A 12,706-nucleotide genomic window follows, 5' to 3' on the forward strand; every position below is an offset into this window, starting at 1 on the left:
AAAATGTTCCCCAGACTCCATTGATACATATTTAGAAAGTCTTCCTTCATTAAGACTGGGGTCCATCTACTAGTTGAACATCAGAGTCAGTACAGATTGAGTAGTTGAATTTCAAGTCTGTATTTCATCTATAAGTGAAAGTTTGGTTAAAATATAGATTATGTTAATAACCTTGGCAAATAACACTGGCATCCTCATAACTATAACAGTTTGATCCAACACTAACTACTTCACTATGCTCACAGTCAAACAATGTAGCTTCATCTCCTGTACCAACTCATATTGACATAATGTGTGGAAGAATAGACTCTGTATAAAATGAGGTCTTTGAAATTGCTCCTATAACAATACTCTGTCTAGAGATTTTGCAAATATAACTCAGTACCATAAGGTGAAAATCCTAGTTGTCTACAGACCACACTAGCATCAGTATTATTCCAGTAGTCATCACAAATAGTTCCCCATGTACCATTAATACAAACTTCAACTCGACCAAAGTTATTGTACCTTCTGTCACCTTTTAGACGAACATCTCTATGTTTACAAGGAGCTAAGCAGATGGAGAGTAAATTATTTTAAATTCTGTTACAATTACCCTTCACATTTAACACCAGCATGATATGAATAATAACACCATGAATAAATGTTAAATGAGCATTCAAGTAAGTTGTTCTCACTGCCAGAGCAATAAAAATTTGCAAAGTGTACTGGACCAACACCTTTTCCAAAAGCTGCTGCAGGAGCTGCTCCTGAAAAACAGATTCATTAAAAATTCTAGAGACACAAATAATGTTATCAATGTATACTAACCAATAGCTATGAGGCCCAATTGTCTACATACAACTTTAGCATCATTACTGTCCCATGAACTAGGACACACCAGATCCCCAGACACCACCATAACATACTTCAACTCTACCTTCATACTCTGGTCTCCATCCATCAATTCTATTTCACCATTTGTACAATTATCTGTTGTGTCTGGGGCTACAAAAGACAAAAGTCATAGTAACCATAATATATTTAATTACCTGGACATTGAACATAAGCATCTTCATAATAATTACAGCTATGTTGTTGAATGTGTTTATAAGAACAATTAAATATATTATCTTCAGTTCCATCACAGTTCAGGTCAATGATATGAAATGATTTAACACTCTCTGTATATGAACCAGTACGAGCAAGTGCACCTAATTATTAAATTATCATAATTATGTAGAAACAGACAATACTAACCTTCCCCTGGAAATTCAAGTTGTCTACATACTACACTGGCATCATTGTTATCCCAGTAATTATCACATATAGTACCCCATGTGTTATCGACACATACTTCAACTCGTCCTATCAGTGGATTAGTACTGCCTACTAATCTGATATCACCATGTTCACAAAATGCTGAAATGAATAACATAAATTAAAACTTGCTGTATTTTAAAACATCTTTTAACTCACGTTGACATCTTACTCCAGCATCATTATTGTGATTACTATAAACATAATATTTATAATAATAATAAATAATTGTTAATATCGCAGTTAATAAGTGAAAACATAGGAGTTGAACAATACACATAATGGAGAAGAATTGGACCAGTTCCTTCACCAAAGTAAGCATTATATAAACTTTCAGCTCCTGTAAATTAATTAGAATATATTTAATGCATCAATGTTCTCATACCTGGGGCAGTGTATCCCAAGATATTACAAACAGTCTGAGCTTCTTCATATCCCCATCCATAGTCAGATATAGTACCCCAAGCATTGTTGATACAAATCTCTACAGTGCCTTCATAATCTTCTGAACCTCCAAATAGTCTGATTTGTCCATCAGTACAATTAGAATATGTAGAACCATGAACTAAAATTTAATATATAATGCACATATGTATAGATATAGTCATTGCTAACCAGGACATATGACATTAGCATCATTCCAAGTAGAAGAACAAACTGGAGCACTGGTATTGATAGCACAGTTTAAACAGATGATCCTCAGATCCATTACAATTTAAACCAGTAAAAAATGTGGGATCATAATAATTATTATAATAGATTGACTTCATTGCAATTGCCCTATAAGTTGTAATAATGAGTTGGAATAATTCAATGTATTTTTATACATACCATAGGGAAAAAATCCTAATTGTTTACAAACCACACTGGCATCATTGTTATCCCAAAAGCTATCACTACATACTGAGCCCCATACTCCATCCTTACAAACTTGTACAGCACCATAGTAATAAGTACCACCATACAGACGAATATCACCAGTATAACAAGGTTCTATTAAAATAGATAAAAAATTAAGATCCATAATTATACAAGTATATAAAGATATCTCATAATAATGAAGTAGATGTCAGTATTGTTATACTATCTGTCAAATAAATAGTATAATCCCTACATAAGAGCAAAGGCATAGAATGTACAATACATATGTTGGTAAACATGCTTTAATTGTTTGTGTCATCTGTGCTAATATGTAAGGATGAATTGAAATTAATAACTGTCTATATATTTTCATTATTTTTAGAAATGTTTTTATTTACTTGTTTGCATCATCAAAATAGTATTTATCCATTGTATGGAAACCAGTATGAAACATGATACTAAACCATACATATATGTTTCTTTGTGGTTTATTAAATGTTTCTGTTATTGTAATTCCAGTTTGAAAAATGTTGACTTTCTCACTGTAGAATATTTTTCTTGATTTTTACATCAAATTATAAACTGTAACATAAGAAAATTACAACAATAAAAATATAGTGTATATATTATTAAATCAGGTGTACTTAGACAAATAGGGAATACTTATTAGTAAATTTTCCTTCTCCACCTTGTACTGACTAGCTATTACACAGAACTTAATGTTCCTCAATGGGAAGCATCCATTTTGGTGTCAAATGAAGCACAAAGAGTATGAAGCTGTGGCCACCTTACAATTGCTAATGTAAGATTTAAAGTGATTAGTGTCACTTTTGACTGAAGGAACAATAAAGTATAATATTTAAGGAGGGCTAAGGGCAGGGTTACTAGAAAAGGTTACAGGTTCAAAAATGTTATATACATGTAAATTTACAACAGTTGGAACGAGAATGTAGTCATTAGTACTGAACAGAAAGTTGTTAACACATAAGGTTTTTCATTTTTTAAGTACAATGGGTGAACACTATTTTTACATTTTAGACCTTCTTTTAAGAATGGAAACAAGACATCTGGAGCTACAGATTTATTAGAAAATAACTCTAAAAACTACAAGGCAAAAAAGTGAACAACATTTGAGTCTGCAGCAGATAATTCTCCAAACTTTGGACCACCTTTCACATGTGACTCTTCCCAGTACTCTAATAAGGAAGTATACATACCAATAGTAATAGGTAATAACTACAACAAGTACAGAAATACATATATTATGCATATATAGTTTGTGTGTGGGTTCATCAGAGGTCTATCTATATAAAAAGTATATTATATAAACTTTCAAGATTTAACTGATAAAGCCTGTCATAAAATTCATGCTAACCTTCCATCATTGTTATAACAGAACACGTGGCTTTCTAATTGTAATCTCAATGAATTTGCAATTGGCAGGCTTATATTATGGACAATAACGGACATGGACCGAACAACCATGATATAATTACTAAGGCTTCTCATCAGAGTTCTACTATGTTACTGTCATACCTTTAGTAAAGAAACAATTTGCTTGATTTTAAAAGTACTCAAGGTAATATTAAGTTGCCAATATTCAAAATGTATAGATAGACTATGAATCTGATTATAAGGTGTATTTCATTACATATATATTACAATACATACATGCATGCATACTTATAGACACAAATATCATACTCACACAGTTTGGAATTACATGATACTGTATTCTCATCAAATGTAATCTGCTTCATTGTTTTCTTCAGGCAGTGATGGTAGATTTCAATTATCATAAATTTCTAACATATTATCAACTGGAGAAGGCACTGAGATAATTAAAGGGGAGGATGAATGTGAGTCCACTAGATATGCTATAAGATCAATCTATTGGCCATTAAGTAAAACAGTTGATGGTATTTCGTATAAGTTTTTTTTATGCTCACCAATTTATGGCAATTTCCATGCTAATGACCAATAGTATAAACTTATAGATCTCTTTGCCTATCTATCATATATGTAATAATCATAAAAAATAATTTTAATCATATTAATTTTAAATGTGCAATCAGCCAATTTGAATATTCAAGTCTTGACAGTTACTATCTGGTGTTCTAAAAAAAATACTGTGCTGTGACTATGGCTATGAGCAGAAGACAAAGACCACATTACAGTGAAATTGATGTTTTTCAACCTTCTCCACTTAAGAGAGAAGATAGGATAACTTTGTTATCAGTGTTTGAGGCTATTAGTGATGGTGGTATGTTTGAAGAAACAAAACAAACTCTCAACCAGATCTTTATTCTAATGGTATTCCAAGTCAATCATCTTGGCTGCATGTATCTCCTGGAAGACACCAATGCAATACTAAGTGAACTTGATGTATACATTGAAAGCAGTGTAACCATTATAGCTACCATTACTTTATGATTACCTTTATTACCATTACTGTCACCAACACATGAAACAATTACCATTATATTACTTGTAAATGTACTCAATTACTGTCACATTTATCATTAGTGCCCCAAAATTACAATCAATTACAATTAATTATTCATTTTCTAACAGTTCTTCTGGGTTGCCATTTTGTTTAAAAAAGGTCATTACCTCAAAGGTCAAAAGCTGTTACTTGTAACACTTACAGCTCAATAAGCTTAATGACTACCCACAGTACACAGTTTGCTTTATTATATATTGGCTTAAGTAATTGAAGCAATTATTGTCAGTAGTCAATTGACAGAGTTCAATTACCATTACATTACATTACATTGAATATTATTATAGTGATAGTTATTCCTGAAGCAAAATCTCTATTACATCCTTCTAGCACTGAAATGAGAGGTTCATATAATTTTCTGAATAAAATTAATTTACAAGATAACTAACAGAGGGATCTCACACATACTTTCAGTGTTTTAAAGTGTCTTTCAAAAAACATACATATTACAATGGGAAGCATGCACAAAACAAAGATAAGCAATGGAGAAGAAATAAATAGACTCACAGAGGTAATCTCTGATATCTTTTATTTAAAAAATTATAAAGGTATTTATTAATGTAGAAACTAATTGTTTGTATGACTTTTCTTCTTAAAATGTGTTCACTAACAGAAGAGGAGAGGCATTGGAGGCATAGAGTTGTTGTGGAATTAATAAGTAGTCATGAAACTGAAAGAAAGTAAATGAAGATTACAAAGAAGAAAAAGTTTTAGCTGTTCAGCTCTTCCATGGAGATTAGAAAAGGTCCGACAACTACTCTAGACTAAAGGGAATATTCATCAACATCTACCAGAAGTAGAAATATGATGTTTAAAAGACAAATTGGTTAGCCATTGAGCAGGTCATCACCACCTATATGATATACTGCCATTCCACAATGGGGATTGAAGTGAACAACTGAACCATACTTGACAATTATATCGTAACTTGTTTTGCATTTGAATGTCTTTAACAAATTTATCTAAGAAATTTATACCTTTTTGGAACAAGTGATTGTAATTAGCATTCCCATATTGAAAATAAAATATCCTAATAAGATCCTCAATTGAAATTATGACTGATATGTTTCCTCAAATGGAATAATGACATATCATATATACATTTCTATATTTGAATAATGATATATCCTGACACAATTCTTAGACTGGGTCCTTATGTTTATAAACTGTGGAATATCTTAAAGTATCCAGTACTTAGAAAAGCAAGTGAAATTTTGGGATATTACAGCAAGTTTCCATAAGCAAAATACTTGTCTTTTAATGGACTGTTGCTTAACATCTTTAAATGCAAGCATTAGACAGTCAATAGAAAAACGTATAACATTCTTGGAAGGCAATGAAACCTTGTCTTAACCTAAAACAAAGTCATAATGAAGGAATTATCATAGACAGAATTCTGCAAAGAATTTGATTAGTTTTTAGGAAGATGTTCATTGTTTTTTTGCAAATACATTTCAATGACCATCCTTACATGGGCACTGCTACCATGTGTCTGATTACTAATTGTTTAATGGATATTTTGTTTGTCTTATTTGAACATTCTTACATTATTATTAAAAATAACTTAACTACAAAACAGTCTAGTTCTTTCATCCTCCATATAAATATAAATAGTATTTTACCTGCACATTTAAGCTTCACAGTTTGCAAATTAGAACAATATTGGATGCTTGAGCTAACTGATGAACTACAAGAGTTCAATCTAGTTTCAGTACCAGAACAATCAAATCTAGAGAAAATGATGGGGATTTTTTTTCCTCTGTCCAACCGTTCTCATAGGTATTTCCTGCAGGTATAACTGAAATTAAATCATTTTGCAAAAATGTTGTAATTAAACAAACCAGAATAGCCAAGTTCATAACAAGCCACATTAGCATCATCATTACTCCAGTACGAATTTAAACACACAGTACCCCAAGCTCCATTAGTACACATATGAAGAATTCCCTCATTTGGTTTTGAGCCACCATAGAGTCTGATATCTCCTTCAGTACAATTAACTGGAGCATCAATGATTGCTATGAATATATATAGTAACTTTAACTAGTATTTTCAAGCAAACTTACTTTTCAAACAAAATATAGCAACAGCACCATAATAATAACAAAGTGAGGAGTGTGAAATCTCATAATGACAGTCTGCAAACTTAGTTTCATTTCCATAACATTGTACATTGAAGATATTGTAAGGATAAATGACATCATTCCATACATTATAGGAACTTTTAGCACCTAACAAAATAAGGTGAAAACTATTAAAGGACATTTATATTATTATTCTACCATATGGTGAATATCCTAGTTCAGAACAAATTACACTAGCAAGATTGTCATCAACTACAGAATTGCCATATCCACAAATTTTACTCCAAGTATCATTGATACAGACACGTACATTACCATAACGACTGGAGATACTTGAGTATAGACTCATCTCACCATCAGTACATGAAGCTGGGTTTGAGAGAATAATAATGTCACACATTAACGACATTGAACAGCTCACGTTCACATTTAACTCCAGCCTCTTGATAATTGTTACATTGAGGATATGAATATGGGAACTGATTCATATAACAGTTGAAGAGATTATTTTGATAACTTGAACATGATGTATGGTAGATAAGAATAGGATGAGTACTAATACCAAAATGAGAATTGACAAAGTATCCAGCACCTATAGGTATAATGTACATGTTATCAGTTATAAAATCTTTAATATAATTTATTGATACCTTCATATCCTAACTGATGACAGACAGCATAAGCCTCTGTAGTGTCCCATCCGTTATCACAGAGAGTTCCCCAGACTCCATTTATACACATTTCTACTCTTCCTTCATATTGTGTTGCTCCATCTGTCAGTCTGATGTCACCAGTAGTACAGTTAGAAAATGATATTTGAGCCACTGTATAAAACCGAATTTTTATGTTTAAATTTTATTATAATTTTTTCATTTAATGTTTGTTGCAGATGTTAGTGTTGGTTGGAATGCAACAGTAACACAAAATCTATTGTGACATTCACTTACATTGACATATTACTGAAGCATCTTGATAGTGATAACAAGAATACTCACTCAATCCATTTTGTGGACAGTCCCAAATAGACTCTTCCTCTCCAGTACAGTTCAAATCATTGATATGAACATACCAGGTTTCCTCAGTGTATGCATTAGTCTGTGCTGATGCCCCTGAAATGATTTCCTATGAATTAAAATACAACATTATTTGCTACACATACCATGAGGTGAGTATCCTAACATTCTACAGACTACACTGGCATCTTTGTCATCCCAGAAGTCATCACATACAGTACCCCAGACATTGTTTACACAAATTTCTACTCGACCGTATCTCCTAAAATAACTACCAGACTCACTATACAGACGTACTGTACCATTTTACAAGGAGCTAAAGTTGAAGCAATGACTCTGTAAACACAAGTAAAAGCTTACCTTCACATTTGATTCCGACATCATAGTAATGTGAACATGATGAATAAGGAATTGGTTGATAAAGACAGTCAAGAAGGTTTGATTCTTGTCCAGAGCAATGCAATGAATAAATAAGTATTGGACCTGTTCCTTGTCCAAATTGACTAGCAGTTGTATACGTAACTGAGCCTGTTATATTATAGTATTTAATTATGAAAATAATACAGAATAATTATACCTAATTCCATATGTCCAAGTTGTCTGCATATCACATTACCATTGTAATTATAATACCATGACCACCACCATGAACTGGAGCTACATACAGTACCCCAAACTTGATTAATACACACTTCAACTCTTCCTTCATATTGTGTACTACCTCCAACTAATCTAACATCACCATCCTCACAGTCAGCCATACTAACACTCATATCTAGAATATATATTATAACATTATAAATAAGTAAATAATTACTGTATTGTGAAACTTAAAGATAAATTTAATGATAAATATGAGAAAATTCTACTGTTAAAATTAACAGGCTCAGTATGGTTTGCTAAATATTAAAGTAAATAAAATTAATCAACAATAATTACCTTGACATATTACAGAAGCATCATGACTTGAAGGACAAGAGTAAAAATTAAACATTCCATTGTATGAACAGTTCCATATACTGCTCTCATTTCCAGTACAGTTCAAATCAATGATACCAAAAGACCACTGGTAGTCAGTGTAATAACCTGAAGCAGGTATGGCACCTACAATTAATATTTAATAAATATGAGAGAAATTACTACAGCTATATTTACCATATTCAGAATATCCAAGTTGACACAAACAACACTGGCATCTTCATAGTCCCAAAAGTCACTACATATTGTACCCCAAATATTGTTTATACATACTTCTACTCTGCCATAATATGATCCTCTCCTCCTCTAAGTCGTATTGTACCATTCTTACAAAAAGCTATTTGCAAAAAGATAAGAATAATAAAAATACATAATTGACGAAAATAATAATGATTTGTATATACTGCTTAAAAATATACAGTATATGAGTAATTATAACGAGAAAAAACTAGTGGGTATACACATTAAAAAAACAGTGTAATATTGAAAGTCTTACGTTCACATTTTAATCCTAAGTCATAGTAATGATTGGAACAGTCATAAGAAGTAACACTGAACACACTCCTACTACAATGAAATAAAGAGTTTTCATTTCCATTACAGTACATGTAACCAAACAATATTGGACCACTTCCTTGTCCATAGGTACTACTGCCATATGTGACTCCACCTATATTAATAACTTTATTTCACTACTTAGCTATCCCTTAATAACAACAAACCTAGTACTTGATGTCCAAGTTGTCTACAAGCTACTTTTGTGTCAGTGTTATACCAATATCTACTACACACTGTTCCCCAGACTTGATTATGATGCACACTTCAAGTCTTCCTTCATACTCTTCTGTTCCACCAACCAAATGAATTTCTCCTGTATTACAATTATCAGGTTCAGTATTGTTTCCTACATATAATAGTTAATTAGTCTGACTAGTACTTAATGATAATTACCTTGACATATTACAGAAGCATCGTGACTTGAAGGACAAGAGTAAAAATTAAACATTCCATTGTATGGACAGTTCCATATATTGCTCTCATTTCCAGTACAGTTCAAATCAATGATACCAAAGGACCACTTGTAGTCAGTGTAATAACCTGAAGCAGGTATGGCACCTACAATTAATATTTAATATAAATACGAGAGAAAGTACTACAGCTATATTTACCATATTTGGAGTATCCAAGTTGACCACAAACAACACTGGCATCTTCATAGTCCCAAAAGTCACTACATATTGTACCCCAAATATTGTTTATACATACTTCTACTCTGCCATAATATGATCCTCCTCCTCTAAGTCGTACTGTACCATTCTTACAAAAAGCTATTTACAAGAAAGTGTATAATAAAAAGAGATCAATTAAAAAATGAATTGACTTGTACTAATTTAAAGTGTACAGTATATAGGTAATTATAATGATAACTAACTAGTGGGTATACACATTAAAACAACCAGTATAATATCGAAAGTCTTACGTTCACATTTTAATCCTAAGTCATAGTAATGATTGGAACAGTCATAAGAAGTAACACTGAACACACTCCTACTACAATGAAATAAAGAGTTTTCATTTCCATTACAGTACATGTAACCAAACAATATTGGACCACTTCCTTGTCCATAGGTACTACTGCCATATTTGACTCCACCTATATTAATAACTTTATGTCACTACTTAGTTATCCTTTACTAACAACAAACCTAGTACTTGATGTCCAAGTTGTCTACAAGCTACTTTTGTGTCAGTGTTATACCAATATCTACTACACACTGTTCCCCAGACTTGATTGATGCACACTTCAAGTCTTCCTTCATACTCTTCTGTTCCATCAACTAAACGAATTTCTCCTGTCTTACAATTATCAGGTTCAGTATTGTTTACTATATACAATAGTAATTCATTTGACTAGTACTTAATGATAATTACCTTGACATATTACAGAAGCATCGTGACTTGAAGGACAAGAGTAAAAATTAAACATTCCATTGTATGGACAGTTCCATATACTGCTCTCATTTCCAGTACAGTTCAAATCAATGATACCAAAGGACCACTTGTAGTCAGTGTAATAACCTGAAGCAGGTATGGCACCTACAATTAATATTTAATAAAATACGAGAGAAAGTATTACAGCTATATTTACCATATATGGAGTATCCAAGTTGACCACAGACAACACTGGCATCTTCATAGTCCCAAAAGTCACTACATATTGTACCCCAAATATTGTTTATACATACTTCTACTCTGCCATAATATGATCCTCCTCCTCTAAGTCGTACAGTACCGTTCTTACAAAAAGCTATTTACAAGAAAGTGTATAATAAAAAGAGATCAATTTAAAAAAAGACTTGTACTAATTTAATTTAAAGTGTACAGTATATGGGTAATTATAATGATAACTAACTAGTGGGTATACACATTAAAGCAACCAGTATTATATTGAAAGTCTTACGTGCACATTTCAATCCTAAGTCATAGTAATGATTGGAACAGTCATAAGAAGTAACACTGAACACACTCCTACTACAATGAAATAAAGAGTTTTCATTTCCATTACAGTACATGTAACCAAACAATATTGGACCACTTCCTTGTCCATAGGTACTACTGCCATATTTGACTCCACCTATATTAATAACTTTATGTCACTACTGAGTTATCCCTTATTAACAACAAACCTAGTATTTGATGTCCAAGTTGTCTACAAGCTACTTTTGTGTCAGTGTTATACCAATATCTACTACACACTGTTCCCCAGACTTGATTGATGCACACTTCAAGTCTTCCTTCATACTCTTCTGTTCCACCAACTAAACGAATTTCTCCTGTCTTACAATTATCAGGTTCAGTATTGTTTGCTATAGACAATAGTAAATTAATCTGACTAGTACTTAATGATAATTACCTTGACATATTACAGAAGCATCATGACTTGAAGGACAAGAGTAAAAATTAAACATTCCATTGTATGGACAGTTCCATATACTGCTCTCATTTCCAGTACAGTTCAAATCAATGATACCAAAAGACCACTGGTAGTCAGTGTAATAACCTGAAGCAGGTATGGCACCTACAATTTATATTTAATAAATACGAGAGAAAGTACTACAGCTATATTTACCATATTTGGAGTATCCAAGTTGACCACAAACAACACTGGCATCTTCATAGTCCCAAAAGTCACTACATATTGTACCCCAAATATTGTTTATACATACTTCTACTCTGCCATAATATGATCCTCCTCCTCTAAGTCGTATTGTACCATTCTTACAAAAAAGCTATTTGCAAAAAGATATGAATAATAAAAAAAAACATCATTGACAAAAGTACTAATGACATGTACTACTTTAAAGTATACAATATATGGGTATTTATAATGATAACTAACTAATGGATATACATATTAAAACAACAAGTTTATTGAAAGTCTTACGTTCACATTTCAATCCTAAGTCATAGTAATGATTGGAACAGTCATAAGAAGTAACACTGAACACACTCCTACTACAATGAAATAAAGAGTTTTCATTTCCATTACAGTACATGTAACCAAACAATATTGGACCACTTCCTTGTCCATAGGTACTACTGCCATATTTGACTCCACCTATATTAATAACTTTATGTCACTACTTAGTTATCTCTTACTAATAACAAACCTAGTACTTGATGTCCAAGTTGTCTACAAGCTACTTTTGTGTCAGTGTTATACCAATATCTACTACACACTGTTCCCCAGACTTGATTGATGCACACTTCAAGTCTTCCTTCATACTCTTCTGTTCCACCAACTAAACGAATTTCTTCTGTCTTACAATTATCAGGTTCAGTATTGTTTGCTATATACAATAGTAAATTAATCTGACTAGTACTTAATGATAATTACCTTGACATATTACAGAAGCATCGTGACTTGAAGGACAAGAGTAAAAATTAAACATTCCATTGTATGGACA

General features: G+C 32.0%; 1 protein-coding gene across 1 annotated transcript in view; it reads right to left on the reverse strand.

Annotated features, from left to right (window-relative positions):
* Positions 1 to 385: 385 nt before the first annotated feature.
* LOC121391714 (deleted in malignant brain tumors 1 protein-like) overlaps positions 386 to 12,706 on the reverse strand; it is a gene marked incomplete at its 3' end in the record, with an annotated part of 37,138 nt that continues 24,817 nt past the window's right edge. Inside the window, exons 17-29 of the mRNA XM_041523247.1 lie at positions 11,869 to 12,028; positions 10,888 to 11,046; positions 10,445 to 10,591; positions 9,908 to 10,066; positions 8,121 to 8,288; positions 7,907 to 8,056; positions 7,695 to 7,856; positions 7,398 to 7,571; positions 1,685 to 1,864; positions 1,240 to 1,401; positions 842 to 987; positions 596 to 749; positions 386 to 550 (exon numbers count right to left, since the gene is read on the reverse strand). Of these exons, the coding sequence (XP_041379181.1) occupies positions 386 to 550; positions 596 to 749; positions 842 to 987; positions 1,240 to 1,401; positions 1,685 to 1,864; positions 7,398 to 7,571; positions 7,695 to 7,856; positions 7,907 to 8,056; positions 8,121 to 8,288; positions 9,908 to 10,066; positions 10,445 to 10,591; positions 10,888 to 11,046; positions 11,869 to 12,028 (2,086 nt within the window). The remainder of the gene's footprint in view (positions 551 to 595; positions 750 to 841; positions 988 to 1,239; positions 1,402 to 1,684; positions 1,865 to 7,397; positions 7,572 to 7,694; positions 7,857 to 7,906; positions 8,057 to 8,120; positions 8,289 to 9,907; positions 10,067 to 10,444; positions 10,592 to 10,887; positions 11,047 to 11,868; positions 12,029 to 12,706) is intronic.

Source organism: Gigantopelta aegis, unplaced genomic scaffold (genome assembly GCF_016097555.1).
Source record: "Gigantopelta aegis isolate Gae_Host unplaced genomic scaffold, Gae_host_genome ctg2868_pilon_pilon, whole genome shotgun sequence".
Taxonomy (NCBI): domain Eukaryota; kingdom Metazoa; phylum Mollusca; class Gastropoda; order Neomphalida; family Peltospiridae; genus Gigantopelta; species Gigantopelta aegis.